At 44.4% G+C, this 18,421-nt stretch overlaps 1 protein-coding gene across 4 annotated transcripts in view; it reads right to left on the bottom strand.

Annotated features, from left to right (window-relative positions):
* The window catches only part of LOC143775737 (uncharacterized), an 83,656-nt gene that overhangs the window by 7,028 nt on the left and 58,207 nt on the right, over positions 1 to 18,421 (bottom strand). For all 4 annotated transcript variants that reach the window (XM_077264238.1, XM_077264239.1, XM_077264242.1 and 1 more), the window contains exon 10: positions 3,730 to 3,841. In XM_077264238.1, coding sequence (XP_077120353.1) covers positions 3,730 to 3,841 — 112 coding nt within the window. The remainder of the gene's footprint in view (positions 1 to 3,729; positions 3,842 to 18,421) is intronic.

Raw genomic sequence — 18,421 nt, 5'->3', positions numbered from 1 at the left:
CAGGATAGGGATGAGGAGGCCGTGCATACCAGGATAGGGATGAGGAGGTTGTGCATACCAGGATAGGGATGAGGGGAAAATGCATACAGGATAGGGATGAGGGGGCCGTGCATATCAGGACAGGGATGAGGGGGTCATGCATACCAGGATAGAGATGAGGAACCTTGCACACAAGGATAGGGATGAGGAACCATGCATACCAGGATACGGATGAGGAACCATGCATACCAGGATAGGGATGAGGAGCACATGCATACCAGGATAGGGATGAAGAACCATGCATACCAGGGATAGGGATGAGGAACCATGCATACAAGGATGGGGATGAGGAACCATGCATACCAGGATAGGAATGATGGGACAATACATATCCAGCTTGTGCTCAAGTCAATAAGTTTTCCCAGTTGTTAGTGGCAAAATTAGGTGCCTCGGCTTATACTCGGGTCGGCTTATAGACAAGTATATACAGTAGCTTAAGAAACATTCAGAACTTTATATAAAAAAACAAAAAAATTGGGTTTCTCCCCATTTTCTGGGACCCATACATAACATTACTTTTCCGTTGATGGAGCTATACAAGGGCTTTTTTATGTGCCAAGCTGTAGTTTTTATTGCTACCATTTTAGGGTACATACATTTTGTTAATTTTGTATTGGATTCTCTGGGCGATGTACTGTGACCACAAAGCGGCAATTGAGCCATTTTAATTTTTTTAGAATAGACTTTTATGGACAAGGTGATACAGAATAAACTTTATTTAAACCCATTCACCCCCGGAGCTTTTTTCAGTTTTGCGTTTTTGTTTTTCGCTCCCTTTCTTTCTAGAGCCATAACTTTTTTATTTTTCCGTCAATATGGCCACATGAGGGCTTATTTTTTGCTGGACGAGATGTAATTTTGAATGATACCATTGGTTTTACCATGTCGTGTAACAATTAAACAGGAAAAAAATTCCAAGTGCAGAAAAATTGTAAAAATAGTGCAATCCCACAGTTGTTTTTGTTTGGCTTTTTTGCTAGGTTCACTAAATGCTAAAACAGAGCTGCCATGTTGATTCTCCAGGTCAGTACGAGTTCATAGACACCAAACATGTCTAGGTTCATTTCTATCTAAGTGGTGAAAAAAATTCCAAAGTTTGCTAAAAAGAAAAAAAAAAATTGCACCATTTTCCGAGACTTGTAGCGTCTCCATTTTTCGTGATTTCGAGTTGGGTGAGGGCATATTTTTTGCGTGCCGAGCTGACGTTTTTAATTATACCATTTTTGTGCATATACAATCTTTTGATCGCCCGTTATTGCATTTTAATGCATTGTTGCGGCGACCAAAAAAACGTAATTCTGGCGTTTTTACTTTTTTTCTTGCTACACCGTTTAGCGATCAGGTTAATCCTTTTTATTATTGTTTTATTTTGAAAGGGGCGAAATGGGAGTGATTTGAACTTTTATATATTTTTTTTATTTTGTTCATATTTTTTAAAACTTTTTTTTTTTTTTTTTTTTTGGCATGCTTCAATAGCCTTCATGGGAAGCTAGAAGCTGGCACAACTTGATCGCTCTGCTACATAGAGGCCATGCTCAGATTACCTCTAAGTAGCTGAATTGCATACTTGCTATAAGCCCTGACCACAGGGTGGCGCTCACAGCAATCCGGCATCAACAACCATAGAGGTTGTGATGCCGATGCACCGATGACCCACGATCATGTGACAGGGGTCACCGATGCGTGTATTTCTGGCCCGATAGCCAGAAGCACGATTTAAATGCCACTGTCAGAGTTTGACAGAGCCATTTAACTAGTTAACAGCTGCGGGCAGATTGCAATTCCGCCCACAGCTATTGCAGGTACATTTCAGGTGATATGTCCTGGCTTTGAGGTGGGCTCACTGCCAGAGCCCACATCAAAGAAGGGGATACTGACATCGGCTTAATAGTAGGTCCAATGTCAGTAAGGGGTTAAATTCAGATAGGTAAAATGAGGTAAGGTTCAAATGTATTTTTTTTAATTTTTAATTAAATTACTGTACTTTTCACAAGTTTTTAGTAGGAGACTTGAATGTTTGTACTATATACTGTAATAGTACAGCAGGCACCTGGATGCCTTGACAAGCCATCGGGAAGATGTTTGTGGTGTGAGGGAGGTAGCGGGAGCTATTGCTATCAGCGAATAGACTCCCTAGTGAGATTGTGCCACTTAATTGCAAATGTCAGAGACTGTCTAAAAATACTCACCTAGTCCAGGCGCGGTCCCTGCTTCCCCAGCGCCGGCAGTAGCAGCTTCAGCGTCTTCCTGCACTGAGCGGTCACATGGTCCCGCTCATTGCAGTAAATGAATATTCGGCTCCACCTCCCATAGGGGTGGAGCCGCCTATTCATTACTGTAATCAGCGGTACCATGTGACCGCTGAGTACAGGATGAAGCGCTGCGGCGTCGGAGAAGCAGGATCTACACAGCGGCAGGACCAGGTGAGTATACGGGGAGGGGAGCGCAGCGCTGCGCGATAGTCACCTGCTCCTCGTTCCGGGCGCCGATCTGTCTCCAGCAGTGACGCTGAGGTCAGAGGGCGCGGTGACGTGGTCAGTGCGCGCCCTCTGCTGAACGTCAGTGCTGGAGACAGTTCGGCGCCCGGAACGAGGAGAGGTGACTATTGAAAGTGCGGGGGCCTGAGCGACGGAGAGGTGAGTATGTGATTTATTTATTTTTTATCGCAGCAAATGGGGCAAGTGTCTGTATGGAGCATCTATGGGGCCATAACGTTCCTGCAGCACTATATGGGGCCATAACGTTCCTGCAGCACTATATGGGGCCATAACGTTCCTGCAGCACTATATGGGGCCATAACATTCCTGCAGCACTATATGGGGGCCATAACGTTCCTGGAGCACTATATGGGGCAATAACATTCCTGCAGCACTATATGTCGCCATAACGTTTGTGCAGCACTATATGGGGCCATAACATTCCTGCAGCACTATATGGGGCCATAACATTCCTGCAGCACTATATGGGGGCCATAACGTTCCTGCAGCACTATATGGGGCCATAACATTCCTGCAGCACTATATGGGGCCATAACATTTCTGCAGCACTATATGGGGCCATAACGTTTCTGCAGCACTATATGGGGCCATAACGTTTCTGCAGCACTATATGGGGCCATAACGTTTCTGCAGCACTATATAGGGGCATAATGTTTGTGCAGCACTATATGGGGCAAGTGTCTGTATGGGGCCATAATTAACGTTTGTAGGGCACTACGGCATATGGGGCAAGTGTCTGTATGGAGCATCTTATAGGGCCATAACGTTTGTGCAGCACTATAAGGGGCAAATATCTTTATAGAGCATCTTATGGGGCCATAATCAGCATTTGTGCAGCATTATATTGGGCAAATGTGTCTATGGAGCATCTTATGGGGCCTTTATTAACCTTTATGCAGGATTATATGGGGCATATTTTAATATGGAACATCTTATGGGGTCATAATGAACAGTATGGAGCATTATATGGGGCTCCTGATTCAATATGGATATTCAAAGACACTTAACCTACTGATGTCTCAATTAATTTTACTTTTATTGGTATCTATTATTACTTTTGACATTTACCGGTAGCTGCTGCATTTTCCCCCCTAGGCTTATACTCGAGTCAATAAGTTTTCCCAGTTTTTTGTGGCAAAATTAGGGGGGGTCGGCTTATACTCGAGTATATACGGTATATGCAAACCCTCACCTGTTCCTTAGCACAATAGCCACATAACATGCGTGAAGCCAGCTCCATTTCATGGTTTTCCGCTTCATCATGGCAACCATCACATGGGTAAGCCTTCCCGCAGCATGGGAACCTATCATAAAAAGGAAAAGCATGGAGAATGTGAAGCTTTATTGCGTGCAACAAATGAATCAATACAACACAACTTCATATACACATAAGTGATGTAAAAATCTGAATCTGTAGAGAAAAAAGGTAATGGGCAGGTTATACATCAACAAAGATGTATATGATAAATATATTTAATTTTTAATTTTTTTTATTTTTTACACAAATGCACATTGTAGTAAGTAGGACTTACTAGGAGTAAGATTTATAGTAGAAACGTTAATATGTGTTAATTGGAATTTCCACTTTCATAAGAGTAATTCCCAAACAATTGTATAGTTGTAAAAGAAACAAAGACAGTAATCCCCCCAATGCAATGATGTCTAGTGTATGGCAAGGGAGAAGGACTGGAGAGAGACAATGTGCAAAAACAGGATTTTTGGTTGCTTACAGTAAAATCTGTTTCTCACAGCCTCTTTGGGGGACACAGGAACCATGGGTGTATGCTGCTGCCACTAGGAGGCTGACACTATGCACAAAAACGTTAGCTCCTCCTAAGCAGTGTACACCCCACCGACTGGCACAAGGTTAATCAGTTAGTGAGAAAGCAGTAGGAGAAACAATAAGATAAAGCGAATAAACAGACAATCAAAACATTAACAGTAGAACACAGAAAAACAGCTGATAAACACGGGAGGGTGCTGTGTCCCCCAATGAAGGCTCCGAGAAACAGATTTTACGAAGCTTCTTTCAAGTCTTCAAGATCCTTCTGAATAGGCTGGAGTCTCCCGAGGCGTAGGTATGGACCTTATAAAATTTGGTGAATGTGTGGATGGAAGACCAAGTTTCCGCTTTGCAAAGTTGTAGGGCGGATGCCCTATGGTGCACCGCCCAGGAGGCACCCACTGCCCGGGTATAGTGAGACTTAGTCCCAGGGGGAGGCACTGTGTTCTTGACCCGGTAAGCCTCCAAAATTGCAGTTTTGATCCAGCGAGCAACCGTAGCCTTTGAGGCAGGCCTCTTCGCGCACCATCTGGAATGACAAAAAGGGAGTCTGTCTTCCTAAAGGGGGCAGTCCTAGCCAGATAGACCCTCACCGCCCTTGTCCAGGTCTAGCCTGTTCAATGAAGGCTCCAGAGCATGAGTTGGAGCAGGACAAAAAGAAGGGAGGACAATATCCTCATTTAGGTGAAAAGCGGGCACCACCTTGGGAAGGAAGGAAGGCGGAGGCCGCAAAACCGCCTTATTCTGGTAAAGAACCAAGAAAGGAGGGTGATAAAAAAGGGCCGCCAACTTCGAAACTCGCCTAATGGAGGTGATGGCCACCAAAAACGCCACCTTCCAAGACAGAAAGGACAGGGAAACCTCTCGGATAGGTTCAAAGAGAGAACTCCTCAGGGCTTCCAGAACTAGATTGAGGTCCCAGAGGTCCGGTACGGGGGGAGCCACATTCGCAACCCCCTGAAGAAAAGTTCTGACCTGAGAACGGGAGGATAGATTTTTCTGGAAAAGAATGGAAAGTGCTGAAACCTGGCCCTTTAGCGAACTAAGGTCAAGACCAGCGTCAAATCCCGCCTGGAGAAATGACACTAAGCTAAAAATTGATTAACCTAGTGCCAGTCGGTGGGGTGTACACTGCGGAGGAGGAGCTAACTTTTTTGTGCATTGTGTCAGCCTCCTAGTGGCAGCAGTATACACCCATGGTTCTTGTGTCCCCCAATGAAGCAATGGAAAAATAGGATCTTATCTGAGTAACAACGTTAAAAGAATTGCACAACTGGGCTCACCTGGTCGGGTTGTGTGCACACAACCACTAATTACGCTTAACCCCTTCCCGACATGCCCTGTACTAGTACTGCTCTACGGGAACTGAGTTCTTGCAAACCGCAGTACTAGTACGGCGGCATGATCGTGCGGTCTCACAGTGAGCACCGCGGCGATCGCATGCAGGTGTCAGCTGTATGTGACAGCTGACACCCCGCAGCAATGCCCACGCTAGTCCAAGTTGTCCAATTTGTCCTGAATACGCTGATACCCGATATGAGGGAGAAAACTACTGTTTGGGCACACGTCGGGGCTCGGAAGTGAAGTAGTGACGTTTTGAAATGCAGACTTTGATGGAATGGTCATGTTCTGTTTGCAGAGCCCCTGATATGCCTAAACAGTAAGAAAAAAAAACAAAACACAAGTGACATCATTTTGGAAACTAGACCCTCAAGGAACTTATCTAGATGTGCCCCCTTTGTGGAACTAATCTACTGTTTCCTGTAAAGCTAAATAAATTAGTAGTGCATGGAGGTGTGGTACAATTTGAAGCAATTTTTCATACACAGGCCAGGTTTTTAAGGGCAGATGTCACATTGATAAATGGTGTCCTTGTGTATTTCCCTTTTGTACCACACTCGGCACCTTTTTTGCAGCTTACCTTTACTTCCAGTTTGCGGGACCACCCCTGGGAAATGCTGACCTGGTACGATACGAGCACCCTCAGTTCCGGAAGCACTGGGGCCCGCTCCTTCCTGAGTGCCAAATATCAGGGCCTTAACCACTACCTCCTGGAACTGAAGGTACAACGTATCGGTGTGGCGTGCACATTGTGACAGCAGGAAAGCGTTGAGCATTGCCATTTGTACGATGTGCATGGACAGCTTTTTTGCACCACACCTTGGCCTTTCTCAAAGCACTGTACGGTTGGAGAAGTTGATTGGAGAGATCAACGCCCCCCCCCCCATGTTTTTGTTGTAACCCAGTACACAGTCCGGTTTGCTGACCTGTATTGAGGTACCTCGTACAGTGCTGCCATCACCATGTATGGTGGTCAAGAGAAGGACATTCCTCTTGTTCTTTTCCACCAGCAGGTGGTCGCTACATTGGGCTCTGCTGTCACTCCTTCTGAGCATCTGCCCAAGTAGCGTTTTCGGTAGGCCTCTCTGATTTTTGCGGACAGTAAAGCAGGCTGCGGTACCTCATGCTGAGAGGGTTTAGAAAAGTGAGAAGCTGGAATAAAAGTTATCAGTAAAGAGGTGATAACCTTTATCCAGCAGTGGGTGCACCAAATCCCACACAATTTTCCCACTCACTCCCAGGACAGGGGGACTCTCAGGGGGTTCAATCCTGGTGTCCTTTTCTCCGTATACTCCAAAGCTGTAGATGTACCCTGAGGTACTCTCACACAGCTTATAGAGTTTGATTCCGTACCTGGCCCTCTTGCTGGGCAGGTACTGACGGAATCCGAGCCTTCCCTGAAAGGGAGCCTGTCACCCCAAAATTCGAGTATGAGCTGCGGCCGCCGGCATCAGGGGCTTATCTACAGCATTCTGTAATGCTGTAGATAAGCCCCCGATGTACCCTGAAATATAAGAAAAACAGGTTATATTATACTCACCCAGGGGCGGTCCCGGTTCGGGTCCGATGGGTGTCGCGGTCCGGCGCCTCCCATCTTCATGCGATGATGTCCTCTTCTTTTCTTCCTGCTGCGGCTCCGGCGCAGGGGTACTTTGTCTGCCTCGTTGAGGGCAGACAGGCCCAGCGCCTGCGCACTGCAGTACTTTGCTCTGCCCTCAACAGGGCAGATAAAGTACGCCTGCGCAGCAGCCGCGGCAGGACACTTTGTCCCACTATGGGACACTCATTTTGTGCAGGCTGATCGCTTCTATAGCATGCAAATCTATAGGCACCAAAGTGCCTGTCATGTGATACCTTCCTTTGGTTGGGCATCATAGAAGACTGTGATTTCCACTTTATACAGCAATACTGTTGAACCTGCTTGTACTATATACAGAAATATAAGTCCCCTAAGGGGCTAACAAAATAAAAAGTAGAAAAAGAAGTTTTAAAAAAAACATAAAAATTCAAATCCTTCCACTTTTCCCTAGTTAAGAATAAAGAAATGTAAAAAATACATACCGTATATACTCTAGTATAAGCCGAGATTTTCAGCCCATTTTTTGGGGCTGAAAGTCCCCCTCTCGGCTTATACTCGAGTCATACCCAGGGGTCAGCAGGGGAGGGGAAGCGGGGGCTGTCTAATTATACTCACCTGCTCCTGGAGCGGTCCCTGCAGGTCCCAGGCTCCCCGGCGCTGCAGCTTCTTCCTGTACTGAGCGGTCACATGGTACCGCTCATTACAATAATGAATTTGCGGCTCCACCTCCCATAGGGGTGGAGCCGCATATTCAATACTGTAATGAGCGGTAACAGTGACCGCTTAGTACAGGAAGAAGCTGCGGCGCCGGGGAAGCAGGGACTGCACAGCGCCAGGAGCATGTGAATATAAAGGGGAGGGGAGGGGAGCGCTGCGCGATATTCACCTGCTCCTCGTTCCGGGCGCCGCTCCGTCTTCAGCGTCTTCTGCAGTGATGCTCAGGTCAGAGGGCGCGGTGATGTGGTTAATGAGTGCACTCCCTCTGCCTGAACGTCAGAGCAGAAGACACTGAAGACGGGCGGCGCCAGAATGAAGTCAGGTGAATGTTGAAAGTGCCGGGGGCCTGAGCGGCGAGAGGTGAGTATGTGATTTTTTTTTTTTTTTTATCGCAGCAACAGCATATGGGGCAAGTGTCTGTATGGAGCATCTTATGGGGCCACAACGTTTGTGCAGCACTATATGGGGCAAGTGTCTGTATGGGGCCATAATCAACGTTTGTGCAGCACTATATGGGGCAAGTGTCTGTATGGGGCCATAATCAACGTTTGTGCAGCACTATATGGGGCAAGTGTCTGTATAGAGCATCTTATGGGGCCATAATCAACGTTTGTGCAGCACTATATGGGGCAAGTGTCTGTATGGAGCATCTTATGGGGCCACAACGTTTGTGCAGCACTATATGGGGCAAGTGTCTGTATGGGGCCATAATCAACGTTTGTGCAGCACTATATGGGGCAAGTGTCTGTATGGGGCCATAATCAACGTTTGTGCAGCACTATATGGGGCAAGTGTCTGTATAGAGCATCTTATGGGGCCATAATCAACGTTTGTGCAGCACTATATGGGGCAAGTGTCTGTATGGAGCATCTTATGGGGCCACAACGTTTGTGCAGCACTATATGGGGCAAGTGTCTGTATGGGGCCATAATCAACGTTTGTGCAGCACTATATGGGGCAAGTGTCTGTATGGGGCCATAATCAACGTTTGTGCAGCACTATATGGGGCAAGTGTCTGTATAGAGCATCTTATGGGGCCATAATCAACGTTTGTGCAGCACTATATGGGGCAAGTGTCTGTATGGAGCATCTTATGGGGCCACAACGTTTGTGCAGCACTATATGGGGCAAGTGTCTGTATGGGGCCATAATCAACGTTTGTGCAGCACTATATGGGGCAAGTGTCTGTATGGGGCCAAAATCAACGTTTGTGCAGCACTATATGGGGCAAGTGTCTGTATGGAGCATCTTATGAGGCCATAATCAACGTTTGTGAAGTACTATATGGGGCAAGTGTCTGTATGGAGCATCTTATGGGGCCATAATCAACGTTTGTGCAGCACTATATGGGGCAAATATCTTTATAAAGCATCTTATGTGGCCATAATTAACGTTTGTGGAGCATTATATGGGGCAAGTGTCTATATGGAGTATCTTATGGGGCCATAATCAAGGTTTGTGCAGCACTATATGGGGCAAATGTGTCTATGGAGCATCTTATGGGGCCATTATTAACCTTTATGCAGGATTATATGGGGCATATTTTAATATGGAGCATCTTATGGGGCCATCATAAACTTTATGGAGCATTATATGGAGCTCCTGATTCAATATGGATATTCAAAAACACAACCTACTGATGTCTCAATTAATTTTACTTTTATTGGTATCTATTTTTACTTTTGACTTTTACCGGTAGCTGCTGCATTTTCCACCCTAGGCTTTTACTCGAGTCAATAAGTTTTCCCAGTTTTTTGTGGCAAAATTAGGGGGGTCGGCTTATACTCGGGTTTATACGGTACATATTTTTGATAGCAATACATCCAGACAAGTCCGATCAAAAAATGAAATTATGAAGTTAATCAGTGAATGCCATAATGAAAAGAAAAAAAAACACCACAATTCTGTTTTGGTCGCTGCAATAATACAAAAAGATGCAATAATAAGACATCAAAAACATAGCATAGTATGTAGCCAAAAATGTATAAATAATTGTCAAAATAACAACACTAGCTTGCCACGGAAAAGACAAGCTACATTGATTCTGATTTTAAAAAGTTACTGTTCTCAGAAAATCAATCTCAAACCAATTTATTTTATTTTTTTCAAAATTCCTAACTTTTTTAACCCCTTAATGACCAAAGGTATTTTTTTGTTTTGCAATTTCATTTTTTGCTCCCCTTCTTCCAAGAGCCATATTTTTTTTATTTTATGGTCAAAATGGCAATGTGAAGGCTTGTTTTTTGTGGGACAAGTTGTACTTTTGAACAACAGCATTGGTTTTAACCCCTTAACCCTTAATTTACAATTCTGACCACTGTCCCTTTATGAGGTTATAACTCTGGAATGCTTGCATGTATCCTGGTGATTCTGACATTGTTTTCTTGTGACATATTGTATTTCATGCTAGTGGTAAAATTTCCTTGACATTACTTGCGTTTATTTGTGGAAAAAACGGAAATTTGGAGAAAATTAAGAAAATTTCACAATTTTCCAACTTTGAATTTTCATGCCCTGAAAATCACAGTGATACGTCACACAAAATACTTAATAAGTAACATTTCCCACATGTCTACTTTACATCAGCACAATTTTGGAAACAAATTTTTTTTTTGTTAGGGAGTTATAAGGGTTAAAAGTTGACCAGAATTTTCTCATTTTTACAACACTATTTTTTTTTTTTTAGGGACCACATCAAATTTGAAGTCACTTTGAGGGGTCTACATGATAGAAAATATCCAAGTGTGACACCATTCTAAAAACTGCACCCCTCAAGGTGCTCAAAACTACATTCAAGAAGTTTATTAACCCTTCAGGCATTTCACAGGAATTTTTGGAATGTTTAAAAAAAAAAATGAACATTTAACTTTTTTCACAAAAAAATTACTTCAGATCCAATTTGTTTTATTTTACCAAGGGTATCAGGGGAAATTTTACCCCAAAAGTTGTTGTGCAATTTGTCCTGAGTACGCCGATACCCCATATGTAGAGGTAAACCACTGTTTGGGCACATGGCAGAGCTTGGAAGGGAAGGAGCGCCGTTTGACTTTTCAATGAAAAATTGGCTGGAATTGAGATAGGACACCATGTCTCGTTTGGAGAGCCCCTGATGTGCCTAAAAAGCGGAAACCCCCAAAAGTGACCCCATTTTGGAAAGTAGACCCCCTAAGGAACTTATCTAGATGTGTGGTGAGCACTTTGAACCCCCAAGGGCTTCACAGAAGTTTATAATGTAGAGCCGTGAAAATTAAAAAAAATCATTTTTTCCCCCCCACAAAATGATCTTTTAGCCCGCAATTTTTTATTTTCCCAAGGGTAACAGGAGAAATTGGACCCCAAAAGTTGTTGTCCAATTTGTCCTGAGTACGCTGATACCCCATATGTGGGAGAAAACTACTGTTTGGGCGCATGGCAGAGCTCGGATAGGAAGAAGTGGCGTTTTGGAATGCAGACTGATAGAATGGTCTGCGGGCGTCACATTGCATTTGCAGAGCCCCTGATGTGCCTAAACAGTACAAACCCCCCACAAGTGACCCCATATTGGAAACTAGACCCCCCAAGCAGAGCCGTGAAAATAAAAAATCCTTTTTTTTTCCCACAAAAATGATTTTTAACCCCCAGTTTTGTATTTTCCCAAGGGTAACAGGAGAAATCAGACCCCAAACGTTGTTGTCCAATTTGTACCGAGTGCGTTGATACCCCATATGTGGGGGTAAACCACTGTTTGGGCGCACGGCAGAGCTTGGAAGGGAAGGAGCACGGTTTTACTTTTTCAACACAGAATTGGATGGAATTGAGATAGGACGCCATGTTGCGTTTGCAGAGCCCCTAGTGTGCCTAAACAGTGGAAACCTCCCAATTCTAACTCCAACCCTAATGCCAACACACCCCTAACCCACCCCTAACCCTAATCCCAACCCTAACTACACCCCTAACCCCAACACACCCCTAACCCTAATCCCAACCCTGACCACACCCCTAACCCTAATCCCAACCCCAACTCACCTCTAACCCCAACACACCCCTAACCCTAATCCCAACCCTAGCCATACCCCTAACCCTGACACACCCCTAACCCAACCGTAAACGTAATCCAAACCCTAACCACAACTCTAGCCTTAACCCTAACTTTAGCCCCAACCCTAACTTTAGCCCCAACCCTAACCCTAATGGGAAAATGGAAATAAATACATTTTTTTATTGTATTATTTTTCCCTAACTAAGGTGGTGATAAAGGGGGGTTTGATTTACTATTTGTAGCAGGTTTTCATGTTTGGCAGCTGTCACACACTAAAAGCCGCTCTTTATTGCAAAAAATATTTTTTGCGCTACCACATTCTGAGAGCAATAATTTTTCCACATTTTGGTCCACAGAGTCATGTGAGGTCTTGTTTTTTGCGGGACGAGTTGACGTTTTTATTGGTACCATTTTCGGGCACATGACTTTTTTTAAAGCTTTTTCTTCCGATTTTTGTTAGTCAGAATGAACAAAAACCAGCAATTCGTGAATTTATTTTTTTTGAGGGGAGGGGGCGTTTATACCGTTCCGCGTTTGGTAAAATTGATAAAGCAGTTTTATTCTTTTGGTCAGTACAATTACAGCGATACCTTATTTATATCATTTTTTTATGTTTTGGCGCTTTTATACAATAAAAACTATTTTATATAAAAAATAATTATTTTTGCATCGCTTTATTCTGAGGGCTATAACTTTTTAATTTTTTTGCTGATGACACTGTATGGCAGCTCGTTTTTTGCGGGACAAGATGACGTTTTCTGCGGTACCATGGTTATTTATATCCGTCTTTTTGATTGCGTGTTATTCCACTTTCTGCTCAGCGGTATGATAAAGCATTGTTTTTTGCCTCTTTTTTACGGTGTTCACTGAAGGGGTTAACTAGTGGGACAGTTTTATAGGTTGGGTCGTTACGAACGCGGCGATACTAAATATGTGTACTTTTATTGTTTTTTTATTTATTTACATAAAGAAATGTATTTATTGGAACAATATATATATATTTTTTTTTAATTTAGGATTTTTTTTTTTTTTTTTTTTAAACACATGGAAATTTTTTTTTTTTACTTTGTCCCAGGGTGGGACATCATGGTATAGTGTCAGATCGCTGATCTGACACTTTGCACAGCACTGTGTCAGATCAGCGATTTGACAGGCAGTGCTGCAGGCTTGCCGGACCCCAAAGGCCCTAAAGCGGCCATCTTGGATCCGGGGCCTGTAGGGAGGAGACGCTCGGAACAATGCGATCACATTGCGTTGTTCCAAGGGTCTCAGGGAAGCACGCAGGGAGCCCCCTCTATGCGCAATGCTTCCCTATGCCGCTGGAATGCTGCGATCATTTTTTATCGCAGTGTTTCAGGGGTTAATGTGCCAGGAGCGGTCTGTGAAGGCTCCTGGCACATAGTGCCGGATGTCAGCTGTAATAATCAGCTGCTCACCCCCGTGAGCGTGGCCGATCGCCTATGACGTACTATCCCATCCCTGGGAATTAAGTCCCAGGTCACCTCGATGGGATAATACGTCTAATGGCAGAAAGGGGTTTACATATCGTGTACTGGAAACGGGAAAAAAAATTCCAAGTGTTTGGTGTCTATGAACTCGTAATGACCTGGAGAATCATAATGGCAGGTCAGTTTTAGCATTTAGTGAACCTAGCAAAAAAGCCAAACAAAAAACAACTGTGGGATTGCACTTTTTTTGCAATTTCACCGCACTTGGAATTTGTTTCCTGTTTTCTAGTACACAACATGGTAAAACCAATGGTGTCGTTCAAAACTACAACTCGTCCCACAAAAAAAAAGCCCTCTCATGGCCATATTGACGGAAAAATAAAAAAGTTATGGCTCTGGGAAGGACGGGAGCGAAACAAAAACGCAAAACCGAAAAAAGCTTTGGGGGTTATTGTTACTTAACCCCTTCATGACCCAGCCTATTTTGGCCTTAATGACCTGGCCATTTTTTGCAATTCTGACCAGTGTCCCTTTATGAGGTAATAACTCAGGAACGCTTCAACGGATCCTAGCGATTCTGAGATTGTTTTTTCGTGACATATTGGGCTTCATGTTAGAGGTAAATTTAGGTCGATAATATCCGAGTTTATTTGTGAAAAAAACGGAAATTTGGCGAAAATTTAGAAAATTTCGCAATTTTCACATTTTGAATTTTTATTCTGTTAAACCAGAGAGTTATGTGACACAAAATAGTTAATAAATAACATTTCCCACATGTCTACTTTACATCAGCACAATTTTGGAAACAAATTTTTTTTTTGCTAGGAAGTTATAAGGGTTAAAATTTGACCAGTGATTTCTCATTTTTACAACAAAATTTACAAAACCATTTTTTTTAGGGACCACCTCACATTTGAAGTCATTTTGAGGGTTCTATATGGCTGAAAATACCCAAAAGTGACACCATTCTAAAAACTGCACCCCTCAAGGTGCTCAAAACCACATTCAAGAAGCTTATTAACCCTTCAGGTGTTTCACAGCAGCAGAAGCAACATGGAAGTAAAAAATGAACATTTAACTTTTTAGTCACAAAAATGATCTTTTGGCAACAATTTTTTTATTTTCCCAAGGGTAAAAGGAGAAACTGGACCACGAACGTTGTTGTCCAATTTGTCCTGAGTACGCTGATACCTCATATGTGGAGGTAAACCACTGTTTGGGCGCACGGCAGGGCTCGGAAGGGAAGGAGCGCCATTTGACTTTTTGAATGAAAAATTGGCTCCAATCTTTAGCGGACACCATGTCGCGTTTGGAGAGCCCCCGTGTGCCTAAACATTGGAGCTCCCCCACAAGTGACCCCATTTTGGAAACTAGACCCCCCAAGGAACTTATCTAGATGCATAGTGAGCACTTTAAACCCCCAAGTGCTTCACAAATTGATCCGTAAAAATGAAAAAGTACTTTTTTTTCACACAAAATTTCCTTTAGCCTCAATTTTTGCGTTTACAACGCAGAGCCGTGAAAATAAAAAATAATTTTTCTTTCCTCAAAAATGATTTTTGGCCCGGAATTTTTTATTTTCCCAAGGGTAATAGGAGAAATTGGACCCCAAATGTTGTTGTCCAGTTTGTCCTGAGTACGATGATACCCCATATGTGGGGGTAAACCACTGTTTGGGTGCACGGCAGGGCTCGGAAGGGAAGGCACACCATTTGGCTTTTTGAATGGAAAATTAGCTCCAATCATTAGCGGACACCATGTCGCGTTTGGAGAGCCCCTGTGTGCCGAAACATTGGAGCTCCCCCACAAGTGACCCCATTTTGGAAACTAGACCTCCCAAGGAACTAATCTAGATGTGTGGTGAGCACTTTGAACCACCAAGTGCTTCACAGAAGTTTATAACGCAGAGCCATGAAAATAAAAAATAATTTTTCTTTTCTCAAAAATGATTTTTTAGCCCACAATTTTTTAATTTCCCAAGGGTAACAGGAGAAATTGGACCCCAAAAGTTGTTGTCCAGTTTCTCCTGAGTACGCTGACACCCCATATGTGGGGGTAAACCACTGTTTTGGCACACGTCGGGGTTCGGAAGGGAAGTAGTGACGTTTTGAAATGCAGACTTTGATGGAATGCTCTGCGGGTGTCAGGTTGCATTTGCAGAGCCCCTGATGTGCCTAAACAGTAGGAACTCCCAACAAGTGACCCCATTTTGGAAACTAGACCCCCAAGGGAACTTATCTAGATGTGTGGTGAGCACTTTGAACCCCCAAGTGCTTCACAGAAATTTATAACGCAGAGCCGTGAAAATAATAAATGTGTTTCCTTTCCTCAAAAATATTTTTTTAGCCCAGAATTTTTTAATTTTCCCAAGGGTAACAGGAGAAATTTGACACCAAAAGTTGTTGACCAGTTTCTCCTGAGTATGCTGATACCCCATTTGTGGGGGTAAACCACTGTTTGGGCAGATGCCGGGGTTCGGAAGGGAAGTAGTGACGTTTTGGAATGCAGACTGATGGATTGGTCTGCAGGCATCATGTTACGTTTGCAGAGCCCCTGATGAGCCTAAACAGTAGAAACCCCCAACAAGTGACCCCATTTTGGAAACTAGACGCCCCAAGGAACTTATCTAGATGTGTGGTGAGCACGTTCAACCCCCAAGTGCTTCACAGAAGTTTACAACACAGAGCCGTGAAAATAAAAAAAACATTTTTCTTTCCTCAAAAAAGATGTTTTAGCAAGCAATTTTTTATTTTCACAAGAATAACAGGAGAAATTGGACCCCAATATTTGTTGCCCAGTTTGTTGTGACTATGCTGGTACCCCATATGTGGGGGTAAACCACTGTTTGGGCGCACGTCAGGGCTCAGAAGGGAAGGAGTGACATTTGAAATGCAGACTTTGATGGAATGGTCTGCGGGCATCACGTTGCATTTGCAGAGCCCCTGATGTGCCTAAACAGTAGAAACACCCCACAAGTGACCCCATTTTGGAAACTAGACCCCCCAAGGAACTTATCTAGATGTGTGGTGAGCACTTTGAACCCCCAAGTGCTTCACAGAAGTTTATAACGCAGAGCCGTGAAAATAAAAAAGAATTGTTCTTTCCTCAAAAATTATGTTTTAGCAAGTAATTTTTTATTTTTGCAAGGGTAACAGGGGAAATTGGACCCCAACAGTTGTTGCCCAGTTTGTCCTGAGTACGCTGGTACCCCATATGTGGGGGTAAACCACTGTTTGGGCGCACGTTGGGGCTTGGAAGGGAGGGAGCACCATTTGAATTTTTGAACGCAAGATTGGCTGGAATCAATGGTGGTGCCATGTTGCGTTTGGAGACCCCTGATGTGCCCAAACAGTGGAAACCCCTCAATTCTAACTTCAACACTAACCCCAACACACCCCTAACCCTAATCCCAACTGTAGCCCTAACCCTAATCACAACCCTAACCCCAACACACCCCTAACCACAACCCTAACCCCAACACACCCGTAACCCTAATCCCAACCCTAACCCTAATCCGAACCCTAATCCCAACCCTAACCCCAACCCTAACCACAACTGTAACCCCAACACACCCCTAACCCTATCCGTAACCCTAATCACAAGCCTAATCTTAACCCTATTTCCAACCCTAGCCCTAATTCCAACCCTAACTCTAATTCCAACCCTAACCCTAAGGCTATGTGCCCACGTTGCGGATTCGTGTGAGATTTTTCCGCACGATTTTTGAAAAATCTGCAGGTAAAAGGCACTGCGTTTTACCTGCAGATTTACAGCGGATTTCCAGTGTTTTTTTGTGCGGATTTCACCTGCGGATTCCTATTGAGGAACAGATGTAAAACGCTGAGGAATCCGCACAAAGAATTGACATGCTGCGGAAAATACAACGCAGCATTTCCGCACGGAATTTTCCGCACCATGGGCACAGCGGATTTGGTTTTCCATAGGTGTACATGGTACTGTAAACCTGATGGAAAACTGCTACGAATTCGCAGCGGCCAATTCGCTGCGGATCCGCGGCCAATCTGCTGCGGATCTGCGGCCAATCCGCTGCGGATCCGTGGCAAATCCGCTGTGGATCCGCAGCCAAATCCGCACTGTGTGCACATGCCCTAACCCTACCCCTAACCCTAGTTCTAACCCTAACCCTAGTGGAAAAAGAAAAAAAAATATTTTCTTTTTTTTATTATTGTCCCTACCTATGGGGGTGATAAAGGGGGGGTCATTTACTATTTTTTTAATTTTGATCACTGTGATAGGTTTTATCACAGTGACCAAATTATATCTGGAACGAATCTGCCGGCCGGCAGATTCGGCGGGCGCACTGCGCATGCGCCCGCCATTTTGGAAGATGGCGGCGCCCATGGAGAAGACGGATGGACACCGGGAGCCTCGGTAAGTATAAGGGGGTGGAGATCGGGGCACGGGGGGGCGTCGGGGCACGGGGGGGTGGCATAGGAGCACAGGGGGAGCGGACAGGAGGACGGGGGAGCAGAGCACAAGACGGAGGGGAGCGGACCCCAGATCGGTGGCTTGGGGGGGCGATCGGTGGGGTGGGGGGGGGGGTCACATCAGTGTTTCCAGCCATGGCCGATGATATTGCAGCATCGGCCATGGCTGGATTGTAATATTTCACCAGTTTTTTAGGTGAAATATTACAAATCGCTCTGATTGGCAGTTTCACTTTCAACAGCCAATCAGAGCGATCGTAGCCACGGGGGGTGAAGCCACCCCCCCTGGGCTGAAGTACCACTCCCCCTGTCCCTGCAGATCGGGTGAAATTGGAGTTAACCCTTTCACCCGATCTGCAGGGACGCGATCATTCCATGACGCCACGTAGGCGTCATGGGTCGGATTGGCACGGGTTTTCATGACGCCTACGTGGCGTCAAAGGTCGGGAAGGGGTTAATTTACAGTTATACATAAAAGTTTACATCTGGCAGAATTTTTGCTTTCTTGGCCTTTTTTCTGAGAATATGAATGATAACACCAAAAGTTTTT

This window comes from Ranitomeya variabilis, chromosome 5 (genome assembly GCF_051348905.1).
Source record: "Ranitomeya variabilis isolate aRanVar5 chromosome 5, aRanVar5.hap1, whole genome shotgun sequence".
NCBI lineage: Eukaryota > Metazoa > Chordata > Amphibia > Anura > Dendrobatidae > Ranitomeya > Ranitomeya variabilis.
The sequence above is the reverse complement of the archived record's forward strand: the minus strand, read 5'-3'. Positions and strand labels throughout refer to the sequence as shown.